The 26,018-nt window shown below is 39.6% G+C and overlaps 1 protein-coding gene across 4 annotated transcripts in view; it reads right to left on the reverse strand.

Moving 5' to 3' along the window:
* KDM7A (lysine demethylase 7A) overlaps positions 1-25,654 on the reverse strand; it is a 68,398-nt gene extending 42,744 nt beyond the window's left edge. For 3 of the 4 annotated variants that reach the window (XR_010389743.1, XM_064514123.1, XM_064514130.1), the window contains exon 1: positions 25,367-25,654. Coding sequence is in view for 3 of the 4 variants with exons in the window: in XM_064514123.1 (XP_064370193.1) it covers positions 25,367-25,482 (116 nt within the window). In the remaining variant the exon portion in view is untranslated. The remainder of the gene's footprint in view (positions 1-25,366) is intronic. The other variant, XM_064514117.1, reaches the window with a different exon arrangement.
* Between the last annotated feature and the right edge of the window lie 364 nt (positions 25,655-26,018).

Genomic DNA, 26,018 nt, shown 5'->3' on the forward strand with positions numbered 1-26,018 from the left:
AAACAAGAATCAAATTCCTCTAAAAATGAGTACACAGTATATAAATTTACTCCATACCTCCCAAAATAGCTTTGATCTTAATTACAGGAAACAGAGTACATAAAACAATTCAAGCAATTCCCTTCATAAAAGTGAAGATTAAAAAAAGAATGCCTGATGTCTAAGTGCTGGCAATTGGTAGGAGACATCACAGAACTTTTGTTCCCCTCTCCATGCATGTTTTCTTTTACATATTGTAAAAAGCACATATCTGATTTCTGCCCTAAGATAAATAATGAATAATGCTTTCATTTTCTCCCTGAAATCTTTGCAATATCAGTAGCAGCTATGTAAGCTACATAAGTGATCACACAAATCGCTCTTCAAGAGAGCTGGTTTTGTTTTAAAATAGTAACCAATATTTCAAAGAGCATTTGAGAGATTTAATGTTCTCCTGGTGTATATTTTTTCCAGATAAAGCTGTCAAAGTGGGATTAAAGTGGAACATCTTTATAATAGTCATTTCAAAACATCTGCACTGCTGTATATCTAAATAACACGTTAAGGCCAAAAGTTGAAGCAAGTCACAGCAAGTTACTTCCTTTCTTGATACAACAGTACCAAATTGTTGGGGATAGAAATTTAAAAAAAAGAAAAAGAAAGAAAGAAAAAAAAAGCCTGAGGAAGTCTGCTTACTAAAAGGATGAAATTTTTTAAGAATTGAAACACTAGAGTTTAATTAAAGAAGCTGTTTTGAACAAAGTTTTCAAGTAAAAAAAAATCCTACTTGCTGGTAGACATCCTAGTTCTTTCTCTCAGAGGTTCATTAAAGCTTATAAAACTGTTTACTTCTATCATAGGAAAACAAGACAACAGCATTGAATATTTGCACCGCAATTATGTGTTTCTGTTTAATGTATTCTAATAATGTGAGAACTTGAACACTGATCCAGTCAAGCAATGCTTTCACATCAAAAGTGTAGTGACAGCATAAACACTGAAGCTTTGAAATGACTTAGCTACAAAAGTCTTTTCCCCAGCAGCCTAGTGCCAAAGCCACTGACGGGCTCCAGTAAATGGCAGTACTTACTGCCAAAACAATATACTGAACAGTTTTGCATTCAAACTGTACCAATGAGCAAACCAAATCTGAAACCAAAAAGCATCTCTCATGTAACCATCAGTAATAAGTACGCCATCCTGAATTCTCTGTAAATATTCATCTGATTCTTCCACTTCCCCTCCATTTGCAACACAAAGTTTAGAAAGAATATACATTTTTACATACTTTCCATTATACAGTCTAAATACAAAGCCCTGCTGCCAAATGCAGTTCATCACAATTCTTGCAATATTTAATATTTGTTTTTAAGACCCCAGCTACTGGAATTGTTATTACGTGCAAATTCAGCTGACATCTAAGCAGAAATGAAGGCAGCAGTGCTCTTTAAAAATGCATGTCCCATTTCTTCTTGCTTGTGTTCTCTTTTTATAGAAGAGTGACTCATAATTCTAAATGTTTAGAAATTAACACTCTAAAAGCCTCAAACCAGAAGGCCCATATTTATATAGCTCTCTTTATATGTATATATATAAAAAACAAACATATATGTGCATATATGTATATACATATGCATATACCAAGATACACGTGTATCTTTAAGAATCCAAATGTTTTAGCTAAGTTTCTAATTTTTGAACAGCTAAAGATATTTATGCTGGATGATGTCTTGCTCAAACTGGTACAATTGTTAACAAAACAGAGGAGCTAAGTGAATATTTCACTTACTCCCTTTCCTCCTTTTTCCTTTTCTGTATCTAACACATCCATCATCATCCCAATCAGATCATTTGTTATCTTGCTAACAGTAAGAACTTTACACCAAATACAGCAACAGGAACTTCAAGCTTTGACAATTAACTGTTTATCATACTCTATTTATGAATGCTAACTTATTGTCCCCTATAGGACATTACAGATGGCCTGAAGATAAAACCAAAGTTCTGTTAAGTATTAAACACTCTCCCTAACTTGATTAGCCCCATAGCCTTTTATGAAAGTACTGGGGGCTTTATGTGTAGAAACAGCACTGGGGTGGTATTAGAATAGCTGGAATGGCCATTCAGGGAAGAATGCAAACATTTGCAGCCTACTATTTACGCTCAAAACTCAGAACTAACTGGAAAGCAAAACACTAACTGGAAGATACAGCAAGTGGATCTAGCAGCAGATACCTGACTGATGTAAAGGGCGAATGGCGTCCCAGCGCTTGCAAGAACAAGCATTGCAAAGGATGCCACGGAGAGCATCAATCATGTGCAGGGCCGTTACAAGCTACTTTCCCCAGACACCTTCTGCAGTGCAAACAGATGACTGTGCCAGTAATCATTCCTGCTTCTAACAGGCACTCAATTAGTGTGCTGACTGTAACTTCAGACCTCGAGCATCAAAGCAGCGTCATTAAGAGGTCACAGAGAGCCTGGAAAGTGTTAAAGTATTTGCACACAATAACACTTCCAATCCAGTGGATGTTTTTCTGAATGAAGTTTCATGATCACCCTTCACCTCTCCATCCACTTTGGTTGACATGTCTTCAGTATATATTACCTAGTTTCTGAATTACTCCTCTCCTGCAGGGATGCAGCAGACTAATTCTCAGGAATGGCGAGAAGTTTACAGTATTACAGAATAAAAAAATAAATAAAAATACATCGTAAGAGACTATGCCAGAATACATCTCTAATTCTGATCATGAAGGTAGAAGGTCTGAATGGGTCTAGTTTCAGTGAAAATGGTTCTAAAGCAGTAGCAAGCTAGAAAAATCTGGTTAAAAGAAAGACTCCATAATATCAGTCTATGAGTGATCCAAGTCTTCTTTCGAGTATTAAACCAAAAATAAGGTTTTGTAACTCCTCAAATTCCTCACTAGATTAAAAAAAAAAAAAAGTTTCCTGCAAGCTCCTGGAAAATACCTTTTTCTGAAGTCTTAAGAACATTTGTCCGCTTGCAATTGGGAAAGATGTTTGTAACTTTCCTAAGGTCACTAGCATCAAGGCAAGGTCAGCAAGAGGCAGTAGGAGAACCTGGGAAGTGCTAAGATATTTGTATACATGAACACAGCTACCGCAGCAAGTGATTAGGTCCCTTCCTACTGCAAGTTGAAGGAATCAATTCTCCAGATTTAAATTTGATTAGCAGGTGAGTATTTTTTAGGCTGAACTTTCCATTTGATTATTCATTTTTTATCTATGTAAAAGGAGCAAGCAATATCCCCTATAAATGAAAAACATCCAGAAGAGGCCTGTCTAACATATCTGAGAGATACCAATGGACTGCTCTTATGCAAAGAGAAAATAAGGCTTTTTTCATAGAAAAAAAAAATCCTACAGAGCCTGTTTCCTACTGCAGTATTGCTATTCATTTAGAAATTAGTTATCTTGTGTACAGATAATTCAGTATAACAGATTCAGCAATTATTTCACAATTATGCTGGGATGCCTGCTAGAACGGATTTCCAAAACTCCAAAAACTTGAGAGGAAGCATTATTCCTGAAGACTATGCAGCAGTACTTAGTAATCCCCACAAGGCACCTGGCACCTCCTCTCTTCTACAGCAGCACAATGTTGTTGGATTAAGCACTGGATGCAGGCTAGTCACCAAATACTCTGCTGCACCTTCAAAATCTAATACTGGCTTGCTCTCAAACCATTCTTGCTATTCCCTTCCCTGCTTCTGATGTTAGCAAGTAGGTCCATAACATTTTAGAGGTTGCTTAACTCTCTCTATTGGTCTAATTGAAAGAATCCCCGATTAAAGAATAAATTCTAAGCACTCTTGATTTGGCCTTTATTTTTAAAGAGTCCATGCAGGGACATGGCTACAGTAAATATACTCTATAATTATATAAAATACAAATATAAACAGTAATGATTACACACAGCATTACATAAGTTAACAGTTGTTAAGATATGGGTAAAGTTTAGATTCCCATTTCCCCAAAATTAATTGTCACAACTGAAAACACTAATGGGCCAGATTATCTGCTACTGGCCAGATATTCCTACCAGGAAATTTCTGCGCTATTGCCTTGTATACCAGGCATATTGAAAATAAATTTTTGAAGATTGAGGGACGCAAATAATTCTTGATTGCAGAAAATGGATCAATCATCCTAAACGTGAAAAAATGAACAAATTTATTGAGAAGCTGGGTCCTACACAGGATGCCATTCTTCTTGCTTCTGTCTTCTGTTCCTTTCCCCTGCTACTGCAATGCCATAAGCACCTTCTCCACATCTTCCAGTTGCAAGTGGAGCACAATCTAACAGACTCTTGCTTCTACATACCTGTACTTCCGTGTTTCCTGCAGTAACCTCTGTGTCCCTCAACACTGGCATGACACTTTGTGCCTATAAACTTTACATAGCAGAAGAGGATATGGGATAGGCCATGGTGAAAACATCTACTGTTTCTTCAAGAGTTTGGATATTATTTATGGCTCAAAATTGGGCCAAAAAAATCTGCTTCAAGTCTCTCTCCTACTTTCTTCTGGAGACACAAAAAGTTCAGGCCCAAAGATCTTTACATTTCCCACAGTGTAACCTGAATGTCTGACCCGTTTGTTGCCACTGTGCAGAAAAAAATGCAAGTTCAGGGTTCTGCTAGCATGTGTAATTAGGCACAACACCTTGCATCTTGCCCAAGCTTTAAAACTACTAAAAATTACATTTTTCAAGCTCTTCCTATATTCTCCCCAAATAAACATTGTAAAGTAATTCTCCTTCTTCTGCCTTAAGAACTCCATGCATCCTCCTCTTCAACCCCACCACAGCATCAGCACCCTCAACCTTTTCTTGCCGTGCCTGAGAGCGCACTTCAGGCTTTCTCTGGCAAAAGGAGAAAAAAGCACACATCTCATGGCATCCAATAGGAAAAGATTAACAAAAATCCAGGAAGACAGAGATATTAGAAGCATGTTCCCTGTTACTAGGTACACTGGGGTATACACTATTCCTAGGGCTACAGGCACATTTCGTGTTAAGCCGGTTCATCTTCCAACAGAGCAGATCCCAAAATTCTTTTTCAATTTCCAGTTTGTCACATAACTGCTAACTGCCAGCTAGGCAAACATTCAAGATTCTTCCTTTTTAAAATGCATGCATTTACATCACAGTAATAAAAACTGACCAAACAATTCAACATGGGGAAGTAGAAGGAACCATTAGTCATCTCTTAGTCCTCCCATGATAAGCAGCATAACAATTCTGGAATGACAGTGATAATAGTAATTTTAAGCTTACAGTGATTTACTTCGGTGATGAGATAATTTAAAAAGAAAGAAACTTTTATACACTATAGAAGCATACTGCCACAGGTTAAAATAAATTCTATATTGGGGTATTTTTTCTGTAAACATTTGAGCTTGTGTTTTTTCCGTATTCATTAACTCCCCAAAATAAAATACCATTTTAAAAGGAGCTATTCCTATAAATGGAATTCAGATTGCATAAATACATTTTAAAAAGAAACTAAAACAGAGTAATGGTTATTTGCAACAAATATTCCCTCTCCCACTATTACCTATTTTCTCCAGTAAAGAATTACATTGTAAGATTTGTATAGGGCATATACATGTGGGCCCAACAGTATACATAGTTTTAGTACATATTCACACACACACTCCATTAATCAAGTCCTCAAGGGCAGAAAAACAACCCATAGAGCCAACTCTCAAAATACTTCAAAATATACTAACTTATCAAAAATTGCATGATCCTACAAACATATAAGATATGATCTATTTTGATTTCCAAAGGGTATTCTAAAGTTCAGACCTCCTAGACCTCCAGAATCAAAATTTCAAGTTTGATAGTTGGAGTTATATTAGTGCTACCTTTGCAGAAGATGCTTTTAAAGCCAGTACTCAAGCTAATTCTTTCAGTGAGAAAGAAAATCAGTACTATCCCTCAAGTAGCAGAGCTTTTCACTCACTCAAAGCACAGAGGCTAAAATAAATAAAATCAGTAAGTGACATCTTGTCAGAGAAAGCTCAACTCCAGAGAATGCATTCTGAAATAGAAACCCAATAGGGAAGTAACAAGCAATGGATCAAAGCTATCAAGTTACATAACAATATAGGTTCAGTTACAGATAAACAAAACCTTCTAACTACAGTGACAGATATAATCACGTATTCAACATAATCATCATGGTACCTAAAACCTCACAAAAAGAGGAGTGAAATCATTATTTGACATTGATTCTTCCATATTGTAATCTCAGTCTAGTCAGAAAATGAGTTGATATGTTTTCTGAGATTGGACACATGCTTTTTCCAAGATCAGGTTTATTAGTGCAAATTCTTCAATTTACTGAAACTGCTAAAATGGAGACAAGAGAGACAGGGCTGTTACTTTTACATAAATACTTTGACAAGTAAATATTTGGTATAATAAGCATGATCGTATTTCTAAGCATCTGTGTTTGTTAAAAAATTACATGGAGAGCTGATTTTATCTATATATAATGAATTTATGTATGTAACTATTAGGAATTTAAGCAAAAAATAAAATGACTGTTCAAACAGCAGCCAAAAAAAGTACATCCTCAGGAAATCCACAGAGTTTAACATGCAAAAAATGCACCCTGAAGGCAAACAACCTTTTCACTACCATATAAGTGTGTCAGGAAGAGACACACAGTCATGCTTAATTCGTAACAGCATTGGCCATCATGGACTACATGTAACAGTTTTATGAGACAACTGCTTTCCCTAATAATGATTTCATGACAGGGCAGAGTTAACATCACCAAAGTACTTCTAATGTATTCCTTCTGCTTAGTATCACCCATTAAGTGCATACCCAATTTATCTCTCCTTCCTATGCAAACTAGGATTTCTACTCCTCTGCAGCTATATTGATTACACCAAGCTGTTTTAAAACAATGTTAACAACAATTTTTGTCATTGTCCTTTCTAAATTGTTTTACAAAAATTAAGGTCAGAAGGGGCCTACATCATTTTGTGTAGGTTTTAGCAAAATAAACATCAAGAAGCTCAGAAAAATAATATTTAAGTAAACTACAGTAGACCTCAAAACTAAGCATGTCAGTGAGAGCAAAGAGAAACAGAATTTAAAAAGCAGTAGTGCTATTTGAGGCCTTATTTCAGTGTGAAAATGATTACAGGAGATAAACCAGGAGGATATCAGCAAATGAATCATGCCATATGGTTTATAGGAAGGAAAGAAAAAAATCTCCATCAATCTGACCTAAAGTAAATTTCTTTAGCACTTTAAAAGAAGTGATCAGTGCAACCTTCCACATATGAGCAAAGCACTCTGTTCAGGAATTCAAAAAGATTCTCTGCAGCAGTTCAGGCCCTCATCCTCCTCCATCCACATTTTCCCCAGTGCAGCCAGACACACCAAAGAAAAGGAGAAACAACCCAGTCTTATGCTAGGCACAGTGCTTAGCCGAGCTGTAACTGCTACAAGCATGTTAAAGTAAGTGAGAGCTATTCTTTCCTTCTCACATTTGATGTAGGAAAAAGGATTAATATTGGATATGAAGTAATTCTAGCAATAATGGAATCCCAATTCCATGGACAACAAGAATTTTAGTTCTGGTTATAGTAGAAAGTTTGTAATTGCTTAGTTTTGCTATTAGTTAGCAAGGTTCTTATGTACACAGAAGAATATACATATTAGTTATCTGATTCAAAGAGAGAGGGCATTGGAAGGGGAGGAAAGACAGAAATTAACTGATTATGGTCCTTACTCCCTACACACTGACTACAAAGCTTTTCTAGGTCTTTGATAAAGAGTTTTTCATTATTTTTATCTCTGCTTCAAGACTCCAAGCCATGGAAAGTCTCCTGCTCCCCTCAGTAAGACATTCCAGTATCTAATCACAGCCCCTGACAGGCAACTGCATCTTACACAGTTTACCTTACTACAGCTTCCAGTCACTGTTACCTTGTTATGACTGTGATTACAAAGTACAGCAAACACACAAACAAGAAAATCCTTATAACCAAACAACCTTACAGCCATTGGAGGGGACCAGTAAGGAATAATACTCTATCTACAATTCTGTGAAAAACACAAAAGCTTCAACCCATTTATATCAGCTGCTATAGCTATCTTAAAAAAGACATCTTAACTGAGGGCACGGGTGAGGTCACACTCTACCTGAACACAACTATTACCCGAAACTGCTACCACTATTTCCCAAATGCAAACAAAAAGAGGAAGTAGGCTAAGCTCTACTACAGAGATAACATGAAGGTGGAAAAGGGAAGTCAGTATATAAATTCATTAAACCTACACACAGGTACACTTATTCAGGAATAAATCAACTATGACAACTGTAGTACAGCAAATGAAGGCCATCCCTTTTCCTGAATAAAAGTTCCCACAATTAAATTTAAATGGGGGGGGGGGGTAGATGTTGTCTGCACACCTTTGCCTTAACTTTCACCTTCCTAGCTTATTTGCCTTAACCTTCCTGAGCACCAACTCATACACAGACTCTCACTAATTATTACTCTAAGTATATTAATGAAACACTGGATATGACATAATTTTAGGAATATTGGAGTTTCAATTCGCTGGACCACAGCCAACATGAATTTTAGTTCTGGTTACAATGTAAAGTTTCTAAAAGCCATGTACACAGAACACCAATACTAGGTATCCATTTCAAAGAGAGAGGGCCTTGGAAGAGGAGGAAAGAAGAGAGGAATTAACTGATTCACCAACAGCTTTCGAAGAGAAACTGAGGTTCAGCCCAAAACTACAAGTACACATTAGGAAGCAATTACATGATATAGCTTGCATTGATCTAACAGCTTGAAGCCACTGAAGAGGCAGGTTACTCATTCTCCTCCAACACAGCTTCTAGCCCAGCCCTGCCCATGCCTGGTCCCTACCATAGCCCTGGTACTTGCCTAGTTACAAGGTAACCTGCTTTGCCTATCTGACAGAAAGTAACTTAACCATCTCTCTGTCTGTTTATTGAGCTGGTTTACAGTCAGACAACTCTCAGAGCCAGTCCGCGCGAGGGAGGGGAACTAGACAACCAGAAGTGAAAGAAATGAGAAGTGGGGCTGCCCTTTTTGGTAATGGAAAGCCACCAGACCAGGTCACACTTACTGGGTAACCTCACCTTCCTTATTCACTAATCTGCTACTCTGACAATGCAGAAGTTGCTGTTAGCTTGCACAATCAGATTGCAGGGAACATCCTTCCTCACATCTGAAAAATTGCCTAGAATTTAATCATCTGCTCTGCACAACACAGAAAAAGATGCTAAAGGCCAAGAGATGCATTTATTGGCATTAGATGCCTTAAGTAAGCCAAACTTTTTTGGATAGTATAGCATTCAAAATGGCCTTAGTCTGACCATCTGTAGGATACCAATCCCTTTCCCTGACGAAACGTTTAGTTTTATCATTTCCTTGAGCCTAGCTATTTGTAGTTCCAACAACAAGAATAACTGAGGCAACTACCAAGCACAGTTATGATTTTATGCCACTAGCAATGTCATGTGCCTACAAAACAGTCTTTCCAGTAACTCACTAAAGAAATGCAGTAACTGAGCAACAGTTCAAAAACTAAACATGTAACCCAGACAATTTGAAAGCCAAACCACAAATATGGCTTTCCATAATGCAGAAAAAGATCAAAGAGACAAATTTTCAGCCTGATTCCTACCACTTAGTTTGAGAGAAGCACGATGACCATCCTGAAGTGTGAAGATATCTACCCTGTCTTAATAAAAGAAATACTACTTGATGGCAGTCTGTTGGAAAACAACCACTCAGACTTGATTTTTTTTTTTTTTTTTTTTTTTTGGAGCTTGAGTAGAAAATAGTAACAAAATAAATAAAATAAAAAACTACAAAAATGGTTCTGAAAATACTAACTCACGGTGGTTCTCGAATTCCAGAACTGCCTACACTCATATCTTACAAAAATCATGTAATACCATACTCTGAAGTGACAAACATCTCTATTATTAGATCTTACGCCAACCAACTCTTTTCAGTTATCTGCATTACACATTAAAAGCAGTGTTTGATTCATCTGGGAATGTGTTGATATATCTTCAGCTGTTCCATTTCCTCCTCAGCAGTCAGAAGTGTTGACTACTCCTCATCAGGGAACAGTCCAGACTGCAGCCTCCTCCAGAGCACTAGCTGATTATTCAGGTTGCCTAATAAAGATGAGCTGTCTAGAAAGATCATGATGCATGGTAAATACTATCAGTACTTTGTTATTTTGTGCAATGCAGAGCCTGTAAATCTTTCATCATCCAAAGTAATACTGTCAGTAGACAGGATCAGATCATCTTGTTCTTGAGCACTGTGGTAACAAAAGTTCTGGAGGTGAACAGGTGACACAATTCACTATGTTTTCTTAGCCTGAGGGGACGGATTAGGAAGTTAAAAACTGTTTTTTAAATTGGGCCCCTTCATCGGGAAATGATGACAAGCATAATCTGAGAACAACTTTCAAAAAAGAACATGAAGGCAATACCCTTTTTTGTCCCCGTATTGCAGCACCAGTAACCACTATTAGCAGAATTTTAAGATTCCATTACTGCAAATGCTTTAGCCCTGGGTTACTGTATTACTGTTCTGCTATTTATTCAGAGTGCAGCAACACCACACTTGACTTTAGCCTGCTTTAACCTGCCTCTGAAACTGAATGGAGTATTTCACCTAACTGGTTCGGAAATTTCTGAATTAGATTGGTTTTAAAGACCTCCTGAGCTTCCTATTCAGTAGCCTTAACACCCTCGTATCTTTTATTCAGCATATAGAATCTGTGCAGCTGTATTGGAAATCAGATATTAAAAAAAAAGTTGCTGGGGTAGAAAAAAAAATCTCTACTTGTACAACTTTTCTATTCCCTTCAAAATCCAACTCATTAAAAATGTCTCCTCTTTTAAGAAAAAAAGTCAAAGGCATTTTTAAACACCTCTGATTCTCAACTGTGTAATTTCCCCCTCCAGACTACAATCTTTTTCAGACATTACTGAGGACTTTTTGCTTATTGAGCATCTTTGGGAGCAGAATAATTTCTGCATCCTTCTAAACATAATATAAAAGAATAGATTATGGCTCCTATAGCTACAAAATACCTTACTTTTAAATACCTTACTTTTATAAGGCCAATATGCTTGCAGTCAATAGCAAGTAGAGACAGTTGCTCCATTTTTGAAGAAATCAGAGAGCAAACTGGCTCATCATCTCCAGCTTACCATCCTCATTTCAAACGCAGATGGAGTCGTTGATTACATTAACCTCTATTTAAGCTATGATACAAGCAAACTGTCTCAGATACACAGATAATGAGTTTAAATATCAGCTGTTACACTGACTGGTTGGCAGAAAAGTAGAATAAACTCCTTCAATGAGCTGGATACAGCCCATAATTCAGAGATCTTTATTGGATTCTGAGCTGCCCACAGAGGTCTAGAGAGGCATACTGGCCAAAAGTGCATCCCTATACTCCACACATCACCAAGAAGTTACTTTTGCACATTATTCTACCAACAGTAATCTAACTGTTCAATCTTCTTCAGATGGAATTAACAAAGCATAGTTATTTTCAGACCACATGGAAATTTCAAATAGTGCAGAACAAAGCTAAGTAGACATACATACGTGTATACATGAAAAGAGTTTGGGGGTTGAATTACATCAGCACTAAGGTTTAACTGTATCTGCATCAATTAATTTTATTCCAGATACAATTTAACATGTTGATCTTAATCTAAAGCTCCAAATGGTTCAGGTCCAGGATACTGAGACCAGCTTTCTTATATAGTGAAGTAGCTGAAGTCACCTAGAGTGAGTAAATTATTTTGCAAAAGCAGAAATCCATTTCTTTTATTCTAGATTTTATATACAAATACTTTGAAAGGTAACCTTTGCTTTACAGTCTGCAACTCAACTCCATGTCTTTTAGGAAGGGAAAAGAAGATTTTATCTATGTATCACTCTAGCATATGTATGTATGGTTCTTAAAAAGCCCTTTTTCTTCATTATGGGCAAAATACAGAAAACACTGGAACAAGAAAGCACACAGGAAAAGAAAGTAAGGAAGCAAAAGATCCGCTGCAAAAGATCTCAGAAAATGAGTACAGACACTTACAGTTCCTGTTTATAGGAAAATTATGGGAGACATTACAATTCAGTTATTGTGAAAAACACAGAATTAATTCTTCAGGATAACCAGCAGAAACAGCTCAAATTTTGCCTGTTTTTATGAGAGAAGACAGAGTCTGATGAAAAGCAACACATCCAAATATTTTATTTTGGGTGTCAGTACTACAAGCAGTGATTAAATGAAAATGTGTTGATATAAATTAGGGAAATTATGTCTTTACAATTCAAGAGTGAAAGTATACCCTATTATTGGCCTTAGGCTTTGTCTGCATGGGAAAACTGCATCATTTAGATTAAAACATTCATTAAACCAAACTTTTCTGGTTTAACTTGGGTCTATCACTATGCTGATGTAAATCTGGTTGAAACCAAAAATAAGACTACCAGAGGTCTTTTGCTCCACATCAAGTGGGTTAGTTAAAATAGCATGTACAATGGGATTTAGCCTTGGCATAAACAGTTGTAAGGAATGAATACTTTCAAATCCAGAATAGAGAAGGGGCATATTGCAAGAGCAGAGGAAAAGGATATGTCTATACAAGGGTATTAGGGCAATATCCAAATTAGGGATGTAGGCTCCTAAAGACTACCTAAATTCAGAACTGTAATCTAAACCCTTTTTATCTGAAGGGCATCTGACCACAGCAGTACCTAACTCACCTAGCATCTCACTCTTCGACCCTGAAAATTCCATACACAGTCTACTCTGCTTTCCCAGCACACTCAGCCAGTCACCCAAATTCCCTCACATCTAAGCTAACAGGCAAGCACGCTGCCACACCTTTGCAGGATCAGGCATAAATACCAGAGCTTTATCTTGGAGTGGGGAGGTGAGAACTTGTTTTGTCTTTCAAGTGACATGGCAGCAGCACTCACTTGGGTTGCAAGGCTCAGACTCACAAGGTCCCAAGGGAATACTAATCTCCAGGCTATTTTTTAGGTAAAGACATTCTTCACCTCCCCTACTTAGTCTGCTACACTGCAGAAAAAAAAACCCCAAGAATTAGGGGGCCAGAGAGAACGAAACATAATCAAATGTAACCTTCTGGTTAGGGCACTCAGGACACAGTCAAAATTAACAAGTCTCTGCTCCTGCCACTTGTGAACAAACACATACAATGAACATACCCTACAGCACAAGCTTTTATAGGTCCTAAGATATCCTAACACTTTCTGTTTACCTTCTTATTTAATATTGCTTCCTACAGGAATAGAAGAGTCCATCCCCAGACTATGAATGCCCCTGCTTCAAAAAAGAAAATAGGGCAAAACTGTCCATTTCTCTAATGATTCCAGGAACTCGTAAGAAGGGTTTTACATTTGTCTAAAACTGACTCATAGCTGGCCGACCTCTTGGAGTAAAAGTAACACTTAACTGCTGTCACTCCTCTGGTTCGAAGGCGGCAGTAATGTTTTGCTTTTCCCTAGTACCTCTACTAACATAATCAAATGGCTCCAAAAAGGCTTTTCCCAAATAATTAGCAAAAACTAGTTAATGCTTCACATGAGAACAAACCCAAGCCTCTGCCACGAGTGTCTCCTAGATACAGCTTTAGAGGTCAATGATCACTAAAGAGCCTTTAATGAGTTCAATGATTCACTGAATGCAAAATACTAAGCCATTATCTTACACTTCAATTACGGAAGAAAAGTTTATTTATCAGTTTGTATTACACAGCACTGGCTATGAAGCCAGATACAATTAAAAATGCTTAGAAAAAATAATCTAGCTATTTGAAGACTGACAATTCCCCAACCTTACAACAATATAATTAGTACTATATCAATTTAAATACATCTAGAGTTAGCTTTCAAAAAAAACAACACGAAGAACACAGTTTTTACTTTTAGCAACTCGTATTATACAGTTAGATAAGGCTTTAAGTTGAACATTAAAACTGTATATTTAGAGACAGAAAAAAAAGAATTAAGATTGGACATAATGCAATTGATTCAGGTTGCATTTCATTCAGAGAAAGATATATTTTTTTAATAGAAAGCTATATTTTTAAATTAATGTTGAGCATCACTTATTTTCTGCACACCATAAACTGGTTTCCATCAAATCAAGTATGAATCGTAACTCTGTATCAGCTTCAACAAGCCTACTAGCTACGTTAGAAGATGAATCTTCCACACTTGACAGAGTGATTGTTCATGGCAGCAGACATTTTAGCAGAGAGGCTTTTTCCACTGACAACAAGGTAAGTTTCAAATTCAAAACTCCAAATTCTTGCAGTACAAGTAAATATTCTCCAAGTATCCTTCACTCTATTATCCATTTCCTTCTGCATTGTCTCCAGATCACACTCCTGTCCTCTCTCCAGCCAGTCCTTCACCTGTAAAACCGTTTCCTCTTCCTCTCTGCTGCTTACTCCCTTTGTAGATACCCGACGAGAACTGAAAAGTTTCCTAGTCTCAGTTCTGATTTTTCACCACCTGAACACTTGTTTCGATACTGGTTTCCTTGTGCCTGGTACAGAGTTCTGAAAAGGAAGCGTTTATTTTACTCCTGGCCTCTTAGCATATAGTCAGTAAGAGTTTCCAACAATCATCATTTAAAGATTTACATTTCTTCCAAATGTGTATTTTTACTAAGGTAGACATGACATTTGGCAAGCGTATAAAAGGACAGAGAAAGTTTTCCCAACAAAAACCTTAATCTAAAGTACTATGTTGCACAAACATCATGGAAAGTTGCTGAATTTCCCACAGGCTCAGAGGAGGGCATATATTCACAGTGGAAAGAGTCCAACCCTCTCAGGTTGGCATCATCAGTAAACAAATAGAATTTTAATAGACTGCGTTAACCAGCAATCCACTATATAAAATACATTTGCCTATTTAGCCTTCTGCTTCTGTCTCCAAATTCCCAATTAGCCATAAGAAAAATACCATAGGAAAATGAAGTATTATTCAAAAAAACTTTACCAACATAACATGTTATAAAAAACACACTGTATTTTACTAATGCTGTACTGGGATGGTGTGGAAGACTGCAGACAGAGGCTTCACTGCTTCAAGCTGCTACGTGACCGGCAAGTGACTGTAGGAATTTTCCATACAGTTCATTTTGGGAACAGACATCCAGTACTGCAGGGATCTGTCCACTTCTTTTTTACCATACATCTGCAGAGACTAGTAAGAAATGCATTGCAATTCACTCTTAGATGCATGGTACAAATATATTGTGCCTATTTCACATAATTTTAGTCCAGACAAACAAAAGGTTTGTTCAGAATCATTTTGCTGATCATCCAACCACACCAAAAGGCTAAAACTTTATTACCCCAATTTTTACTACTTTTTCGTAATTTTGCCTCCTTTCCTTGCCTTCCCCCCGCCACATACATCACTGTTTAAGACTGTGTGCAACATCAAAGACAAAATGGAATTAGATACACTGCTAGCCTACAAAAGCTAAAAATTTACTTTACATTCGGCAGGACTCGAACTTCACAGCCAATGAAGTCAGACACATCCATTGATGTTCACATGCTAGAAAAAAGAAATGGCACAAGAGTACTAACGTGCAATGAACAGGATTGTGGAGTTACCTCAGATCTAATCCTTCACATAAGAAAACAGTTTTGGGGGAAAGAGCACTTGCATATAAGGCATGTATATACCTTTTTGACAAGTGGGTAGTCTCACCTCAGATTAAGAGATCAAGCATTGTTGCCAAGAGTAGCGATACTTCCCGTCATCAATACACAGAACTTTTTCTCATAGTAGTGAGTTTATTCAGTATCCAGTACCAGAATAAATCAGAAATAAAGTTTTATTCTTCCATAGAGGGTTTGTGGGATTTTTTGATCAGCCAATACAGTTACTGCGACACTCAAATAAAGGCCAGCAAACAGAATGCACAGTACATTTTCATTTTGCAATGCTAACGGAGACACCAATGACAAAATTAGAATTTGGACTTGCTAATAAGCTGTAACACCAAGAGACAGCACTTGGAAGAGTATTTAAGAGTTATGTCTTGTAGATCAGAATTACTCTGATCTACTCAGATGTTACTCTTAACTCTAGTTCATACCTAAATCTTTCTTATCGGAATTTCATGATACTTCAAGCCGAAAGCCAGCTAACCATGCTGGAAGTGTAAGCTACAGCTAAGGCACTGCCTTCTACTCAGCTGAACAAGACACTCACTTTGAGTGGTTTCATCTTCACCCTCACTGCAATATTAACAGTTACCCAAATCCTTCTTAGCAAGAATAAAAGTAACATTTCTCCTGTGTTCCTTACAATACATCAGAGCAGCACATTTTACCACAATGATAAAAGATTCAAAATGATGTTCCCATAGGTCCTAGCAACTCACACAGGAGAGCATAGCATCGGAGGGAGAAAGTGGCTGCTCACATTTGCATCATGCTGATGTGCTCTTGGTGCAGACAAATACGGCAGTGAGAACTTAACTTGAGATTTCACAGACTATACATATACACCATTTCTGGTAATATAGTTTTGGTCTAATCTTACAGTAAGCAATATAGCACTGAGACATGCCTAGGGCAGCATACCTGGGCTTGATGCTATGGCATGTCAACCCAGCATGAAATAGAAAGGGAAAACATTATCCTGAGAGGCAGACTGGAAACATTTGCCTGGGCACAATGTTATATCAGTGTGGCTGCGCTGCTTTTGGCACTGTTTCTAGAGCCTATGTACTGCTCAGAGATCTGCCCATTAGTACAGCTGAAAGCTGTACATAAGATCTGCAGCACCTGGTTTCACTTCCACTTGCTCTTCACACTGGGTTTTGCAAGTCAACAGCATGATGTAATTCTCTAGCAAAGAAATGTGAATATCTTTGCTATTGGAACTAAACTAGAAATCTATTCCTTGGGCAGGCCAACAGGAAATTTTACAAGTACTACTGGGTAATTAGACATAGCAATTTCTTTGTTGCTTTTCAACTACCCAATTTGATGTTTGTTTATAGGCCCTAAAATATCAAAATCCCAAAAGGAAGATATCAGTTCGCTCAGGAAATATTGCCCGGTAACTGGCAAGAATGATGTACATCACATCAATCCTATATCCTCAATATCAAAGACTTAATTTCTCAGAATGTCACCTTTCCTTGCACTCATTGTCCTGAATAGTGCTTTAAGAGCCTTTAAATGAATAAAGCATTAATGTAAGTGAAACGAACATAATTAAATGAAATGAATTTGCCAGGCTAGCTACAATGTCAGCTGAGAGTTTCAAATGAAAATAAATAGATTTCATACCACAATGTATTAAAAATTTAGATCAGTCGTATTCACTCCAGTTGCCTTTTAAGATATAATGATGTGGAAGGGTTTTAGGAAAGCTTTCTTGCTTTTGTGGCAAACATCAACATTTATGCCTGCCTGAGCAACAATGAACTCAATATTTTCAAAAAGAAAGACCAATTTTAAAGCCTTCTTCAGTTAATGCTGAAGCAATGGAGAAAATGGTATTAAATATTAATTCCATTCAAAAGCAGAACTGACCTGAAAAGACATAACTAACCACATAAATCCCCATTACCACCATAGAGCAGACATCTGAAGACTATTCATACTCCACAAGATTGTTAGCTCTACGTACTCATGAGCTAATGCTACAATACATTAGAAAGGACTGACAAATGAGAACTAGACTAGCTATTTTAAAAGCTGTATATATTACTAAGATATCTCTCCTATGTTACCAATAAAGCACTGGCAATGTTGTTGATTGAATTCTCATACTTCAGCAATGAGACAACTTGTAAAAAGTATTTTTCTGTTTTTTAAGCATATACATTCTGCCTGTGAAAGTCTTTTTAGATTGCTGAAAGGTATTTTGAGAGAATGGTATTTTACTTTAAAAATGATGTAGAGAAAGTACAGGCACTTATATGAAGAGTAAGAGTTCATCTTCAACTTGTGCAAACTGACATGTAAAACAGAATCAAAACACTGTATTACATGATCTTTTCTTTGGAAAGATGACATAAAGTACACAGAAAACTGAACTGAGCATATGAAAACGTCTAATGAATATGATAACTGTTCACAAAAAGCTAGAAACCACAAATGAAGACTGAAAAGAAAATTAATGTGATTTTGCCCACTGGCAGTTAACAAAATGATATTCTACTGTAAGGCTTAATCCATTTTACTGTCATTGTGTTGCCCCAAGAGAACTCAGCATAATGAACAATCAACAGACCAAGGTAAGTTTAAAGAAAAAGGAATTTATTTCACATCTTTTAGGTGCTGGAGTATGTAGCATATATAAAAATCAGTTTACCAAGCAGCATCCTACACAGACTTCTCTTACTTCTGTAGTTTGTAGATATAAAATAAAGCAGTCACAGAGCCTTTTAAACCAACATTCTATGTTTTCAGTCAGATTAAGCATATATTAAAAAAAGGAAAAAGAAAGCAAAATACAGAAACATTACATAAGCACTAACAGATGACATTCTGGAATATAAATTCACTATAAACTAACTGGCTAATTAAAAAAAAAATCACTATTAGCCAGGTAAACTGCACACTTGAAGACTCAGTGTCTTCATTCACGTGATCAATTACATGATCAAGAATGGTTGAAAAGAGAGAAAACAATGACAGCAGTAAGATTGATACAGAGCAACAGTAGCATTACAGAAAATTAAAGGTAGCGTTTAAACCACTAATTCTGAACCTTTGCATCTTTAAGTAACATGCAATAGGCAATAATTAATCTGCACTTTAGAAATTAGAACTATTAGTGTTGTAACAGTTGTTCAGCAGCTCACTAGAATCTTGTCGAGGTTATAATTAAGAAAGCTCAATTATGTATCTCTTACGGATCTTCATTGGATGATACTTTATACCTTTCTTGTCCTAATTATTATGCCAGAATGTATACTCTAAAGCATCTATTCCATTTTATTCCAGAACACTAAATACAAGCTACACCAACAAACAGATCTAAAGGACAAAAGTGTTAACTTTCAGATGCATACATTCTTCAAAGCAGCCAGTTTTGCAAGAACACTGTAAAGAAAAAAACCCATGCATATAATTCTACGTGTTACTGCACAATTTCAAAAATTAAAGAAATTTGAATACTTACTACTCTATAGTGCTTATTACAGTAGAATACATCTACTTTAATATATATTAATATGTCTTCCCACTTCACAGATGGGAACCGAGAGGAAAAAATGGCTTACTCAAATGAAGAATAAAAGATTTGAAACAGATATCCAATTACACAAGTGCTAGTCTAGCATCTTTATTATTACTACAGATTCTTCTCACTTCAACCAAAACTGTTTCAGCTTTTGTACTGTTAGAAGTGCTGAAGTCACTTGAAATCACTTAATTCTTTGGCCGAGGAAATAGTTTGTTGGACTAAAGATGAGGCTTTCATCTTACCTCTGAGAAAATGAGACTAAACCAAAGAAAATAAGGTTAACAAATTTACTCCTCCCCTCCTCCCCCATCTAAAATATTTCCCTAACATACACTCAGTTTCCATAGGAAGAATCTAAGGCTGGTATATCATAAAAGCCAGAAAGCCAGTTCAAGAGCCTCTGGTACCAGATCAAAGCTCTACTGACCAGACAACAATTTGTTGATTCAATCTCAGGCTCCTGAACACATTTAAATTTGTTATGTATTTACAAGGAGTTAATTTTCTATAAACAGAAGGCCTGCACCAAAAGGCATTTTTAACTGTCTGTTTGCACCCTCCATGTTTCCTGACACAAACATCACCATGCCTTGTCCTCTAAGCCCTTTTAAGGCAGACTCAGGAACTTCGACTTCCTCTGCAGACAGACAACATTCTGGGGTTGCAATACTGCAGCAGCACTGAATATGCCTTACCTGCTATTGACCCCAACGGAAGAGCAGCTGGGTCTAGCTCTAGCACATCAGATTCAAGGCAGAACTACACCTGGTGACTGAGACACAAAAGTGAAGTTCTACAAAACAGGGTGAGCCACTGACCCCAAAAGGGGCACTAAGGAGGAAGACTGAGAGACTCCCACCATCATCTGTTCCTCCTCCAGGAACATGACCCTGACCAGTATTTTGCAACAGTCTGAGACTCATCCTAGTCCTTGATGAACCTCTATAACCCAACAAAAAACTAACTCAGCAAAAGAATGTTTTCAGCCCATTTTCTGAGCAGAGCTGACTTATCAAACAATCAGACAAGCACTGAACCAGCAAAAGAGAAATGACAGGAGCATGCAGCCTGGAGTGGGACAGTCTCTTTCAGCAGCAAAAGGTTGGCACTGCCAGTCATGCAGAACATGTATAAAGCTCAAAAACAAAGAGCAAATTCAGAAAAAGTAGTCACTATAGGATGTATAATGCTTTCTTGACTCAACCAGGAGGAGAAAGCCTGCCTTCAGAGCACAAACTGGTCTGTTAGGATACTCGGTGCAGATTCCATCTCAACAGCTGCAAGAGCAAGTCCTGATTTTGAAAGGGAGATCAAATTAAGGAGTGGTTGAGAAATTTTATGTTTCTTCAGAGACTAAAAGAAGACATGCTCATCTGTATAATATCAGAAAAATTATATTCTACATTAACTTAGCTGAAATTTGTTTTTTGTTGATCTATTTTTCCATTTGAGAAAAGTGTAACAAGCCTCAAGGCACCTGTGATTTAAATAATCATCCTCAAAAGGTACATGAGTCGCATTTCTTTTCAAATGAAGTTATTAAACATTTGGTAGCAATGATAAAGGTGTTTAAAAAAAGAGAGAGACAGACAGACAGACAGAGGGGGGGGGAAAAAAGCTCAATGGCTAAGTTCTATACCATCAATGAACTGCTCTAGGACAGGAAAAAAAAAGTTAACTCTTTCAAGAGGGCTACACAGAATAGACAATTAAACCTGACAGGGAGAGCTGTCAAATTAAAAATGAGTAAGTATAAATTTAAGCAATTTGGTTTGCTTTACAACAGAAGTATGTATGTGTGTACACTACATACTGATTAGCGCAGTATTTTCTTTATTATCCTCTAACCTGCTCAATTTAAATACAGATTTCTGTAAACATGAGCATTTTAAATAGATACAGAGGTTATGACTTCTCGATTTAGGTTTCATTTACACAAAATACCAAAAATGTAATGGCAAGCACAGCTAAGTAAAGATGGATGGGCTGTTTTCTTTCTTTCTTTCTTCTCCTTGCGGGAGACGGGAGAAGAGGGGAAAAAAGTTGACATGACCATGAAATTTTAGAAAGAACTATTAATCTTGGACAGAAAGGATGCTTCTCCTTCCTTTTCCCCACTAGTCTGACTTTTAAGATTAAAACATTCCCTTCATTTCAAAAGCCTACAAACCTGTTTTTGTGTAAAAAAAACTACATTAAAAAGGTTAAATACATTTTAAAAGGCAAACACTGTTTTGAGAGTAAGACTACAATAACTGACAGTCACACATTTGATATTCTATTTGTTACTCTATTTTCCATTGAGACATGCTGGAAGTTCACTGTATAAGGTTAGCTGATAAACAGAAAGTCAACTTGAAAAAGTGTTACATAGAAAACCTTATAGGGGCATCCGCATTTTTAACTCTGACTTATTCTCCATGCTCCTTCATAACCAGCGTAGTTCTGCTTCAGTTTTACAAAGCAAACATCCTAGAAAAGTTAACTCTACAATAATTTCTCTCTACAGCATTACAGAAGACACGACATTATGCAGACAAAAAAAATGAATTATACGCTTAAACTTAGTTTATTTGTGCATCTATGCAATACGCATAAATCTAGTTGAGTACAGGAATTAGGCAGAAAAAAGTCAAAAACTTAAATTCTGACAAAAGAATTTCTGCAAGCTCCACAGGTACATACTCTAAGAACAGACCACAAATTCAGTTAAAAAAAGATATTCTGTAAATGAAGTTACATATATGAAGGTAAAAAACAAGCATGAGAAAAGAAGCTAGGATGTAGTTAACCTAATACTTGAGGTAGACAATCAAGGAAGTAAAGGGAAATGGGGACAGAATGAGAAGATCATGCTATGATATATATATATATATATATATATATATATATATATATATATATATATATATATATATATATATATATATATATATATATATATATATATATATATATATATATATATCATTTGAAGACAAACTCAAGAACTTATACAGATGTAAAGAGCTACTGAACAGATTTAAGAAAAAGTTGAGCACTTAAAAATAGCAGAAACATGAAGGAGTTTTTCCTTCTGCATTCTAGCAGGAGTACATACTAGAAAAGTCAGAAAGAGGAAGCAGCTTAATGTGAAATTTTCATTTAGAGAAAATAAAATGAGCAGGAAAATACAAAAATTGTCTAAAATATAAATGGATATGCCCATTGGAAACATTTGACAGTTTGCCACATATAAGTTGTTGCAGCCTCTCCAATCTCGCAAAACATTTTAAGAAGTGATGAAGCCTAAAACATAAATACAGGCACACTGTTTTCTTTCGTTCAGCAAAAGATAACTACACAAGACTGTGGCCAGGTGTTAGGCCCATTTGTAGAGTAACAAAAAAAAAGAATGTAGCTTCTCAACCTTGTACGGTACGTCAAAATATTTGCTTTTATAGAAATATGTCCCAGAAGCGATAAAATACGTATTTGATAAGATATTAACATTTTGATAACGGCAAGCCAAAGTTCAGTCATTTTAAGACAAACAGTACGAGAAGAACACCCAGAAGAAACATCCCATGAAATTCAGAGGGACTAGCAAAAATTTGCCAGAAAACAGACTTTGTACTACCTTCTGCACATTACTAAGGCATTCTTGACTGCACACAGGAAGGGAGTAAAGAGTACACAGTCCAATAATACGTGCTATGTATCATGCTAGGGCTGGTGCCTTGAGCAAGCACGGTTTTCTATGCTTCTGAATATAGATGTCATATCGGTCCCATTCCACAGGTAGGAAAATCATGGTAGCATGATACCAAGAAGTTCACAAAAAAACTTCACGATCCAAAATTATTTATTTTCTTGCTCTCATAAGCTACGTAACAGTCTTCAGATACTCATAAACCAAAGGGAAAGGAGCTCCCAGAGTAGACCACAGCTGGGAGAGGACAACAGTCTCCCACGATCCTGTCCCTCAGTAACAGCACAGGGCTGAGCATGCAGCTAAATCCCAGAGCAACACAGCAACGTGGCTGCTGCCAGCTCCTCCTGGCTTACTTCTTTCCACACTTAGGGTTTCAGATTATCTAGCAGTTCAGTGCTAGCACAACTTTTCTACCAATTGCATGACAGAGCATAAGCACAGGAATCACTCTTGATCTTTATGCAGATCAAGACTTTAAAAAGAGGTGGTCCCACCTCTGCATCAGATGGTCAATACTTTCCTCCTAAAAGTTTCGGAAATGAGATCACTCATACCCCTGTAATATTAGCATGCAACACTGGCACTTAAGTCAAGTCTGCATGCAAGTTGAATAATTGCCAAGATAGACTGAAAGACCAACAGCCTCATACAGAAAAATACTTGCAAGAGAGATAACCTGTAACCCTAGAAAGACCTTCTGACAATGTCTGCACCTTTACTACGAGAAGTGACTTGAAGTTTTGCCAGCTTGCATCAAGCTACTCTAATACAAAAGTGCTGCTGTGCTTGTAGCTTCAACAACAGTATTGGCAAGAGGAGTAATAACCTAGTTAAAGATAGTGCTACAGTGCGGCAGTTTTTTAAAGTATGACAATTATGTTTTGTCATTTTTTACAGTTTATAAAGTCCTTCTCATAGCTTCTATTATACTGTGTTTTGAGTTGGGGGAACCCCCTACACAAAGGGCAAGGTTTCAACTCAGCGGCTGTACAAGTCAATATCCAGAGCACTGGAAGCGTTCCTTTCATCCTAAAACTGCACACTGAAACATCGCGGTGTGGTGACTACTGTTAAGTAACACCTAGACACGCATCCTGCTTCCAGCCAGCATTTTTCCTTCCCCACGGGAAAGCGCACAACGTGGGGGGGGTTTTTTCCCCCCTCTCCCCGTTGCAAGCTCGGGGGTGGCCGGGGGAGGGTCAGGAGATGAAAGAGGAGCACGCAGATCCGCTCGGACCGCCAGCGCTGCCTGTTTGCGAAGCGACAGCCGCTAACGCAACGGGAAGCCCGCCGCACCACGCCGCTTTGTTAAGCGACCGCCGGCAATCAGGGGGGATTTAAACCTTCGGGGCGGCCCCCACTCTCCGCACAACTTCGGGGCCCGGCGGCACCGCTGAATCCGGGGCCCTGGCGGCGGCCCGGCCCGCTCCGCTCCGCCGCCCTCCCGGCCCGCGCCGGCAGAGGGCGACGCCGCCGTCTAGCCGGCGACGTCGGGAGGCTGTTTTTGTTACACGGGGGGTATTTAAATGTCCTGCTGTCAATCAAAACGCACTTCCTACAGCCGCAGCCAGCTCCTCGGTCAATACCGCGGCGCGGGGGCTCCGCGCATAATGGGCGCACGGCGGCGCGGAGCCCGGCAGCCGCTGCCCGGCCGGGCTGGGTCGGACCGGGGGAGCCGCTGAGCCCCCAACTTGTTCCTTTGTTTAAATGCCCGTGGCTCCCCGCCGCCGCCCCCTCCTCCTCCTCCTCGCAGCCAGCAGCCGGGCCTTTATTATCCACACGCTCGGCTCACAAAACACACGCGAGCCGGCGGCCGCTCGGGACGGGGACAGAAATGTCAGAGAGCGGGGAGGGCAGGGGGCCACCCCGCTGCCCCCCCGGCCCGAGCGCACAGTGAGGCGAGCCGGGAGCCGCCGCGGGGTGAGGGGGGGGTGTCCCGGCACCCCGGCGCACTCCTCGAGCGGAGCCCCCGCGGAGCAGCGGGGACACCCCACTCCCTCCTCCCCCGAACCGCCTCAACTTTCGGGCCGTGGGGCCCGGCAGCCCCACATCTCTTGCTCTTTCATAACCGGCCTCCCCCCCCCCCGCCACCGCGCTGCCCTCCTCGCCCGGCCCCGTCACCCGCTCACGGGCAAGGACCGGCGCGACCAGCACCGGGACCGGCCCCGGCAAACGCTGCCACCGCCGAGCAGCGGAGCCGACGGGGACCGCGGCCCCGCTCCGAGCCGCGCGCGGCCATTGTCCCCCCGGTAACGGCCGCGGGAGGGGGGGGTAACTGCCACCGCCTGTGCCCGGCGGTTCGCCGGCCCGACGGTTTTGTCCGCCGCCGCCGCGCCGCCCGGCCGCCCCCGGCGCCCACCTGCCGTGGAACCAGTCCTTGCAGATATCGCACTCGATCATGAAGCGGCTCACGTCGTAGGGCTCCCGGCACACGCAGTACACGGGGGTCGCGGCGGCCGCCGCCGCTCCGGCCATCTTTAAAGAACTCCCTGACTGAGCCGCCGCCGCCGCGGCACCAATAACAACAGCGCGCGTGCCAGCCCCGCACGCACCGCGCGCGCGCGCGCGCCCCCGCCCGCCCGCCGGCCACCGCGAGGGAGGGCGGGACCGACAGGCGACGCGGGAGCGAGCGAACAACAGCGCGCGGGGGCGCGCGCACGTGCGTCACCCAGCCCCCCCCCTCCCCCCCGCGAGGCAGCGGAAGGGGGAATGAACCCTCCCCCCCCCCCCGCTCGCCCCGCACGGCCCCCACTGCGCGTGCGCCTCCCAGCGCCCCGTCCGTGTTTCCGCGCAGCCCGAACCGAGCGTGCGCGGGGGCGGTGGGCTCCCATTGGGCGCGCGGGGGGGAGCGCACGTGCCGCCGCCGTCTCCTCCCTCCCTCTCCCCCCTCCTCGGGAGGCGGGGCGCGAGGAGGCACGCGCTCGCCCTGCCCCCCCCCCGAGAAGCGTCACGCGGGGAGGGGGAGGGGCAGGGTGCCGCGAGGACACAGAGATAAAGAGCGCGGGCCGCGG

This window comes from Dromaius novaehollandiae, chromosome 1 (assembly GCF_036370855.1).
Source record: "Dromaius novaehollandiae isolate bDroNov1 chromosome 1, bDroNov1.hap1, whole genome shotgun sequence".
Lineage (NCBI taxonomy): Eukaryota > Metazoa > Chordata > Aves > Casuariiformes > Dromaiidae > Dromaius > Dromaius novaehollandiae.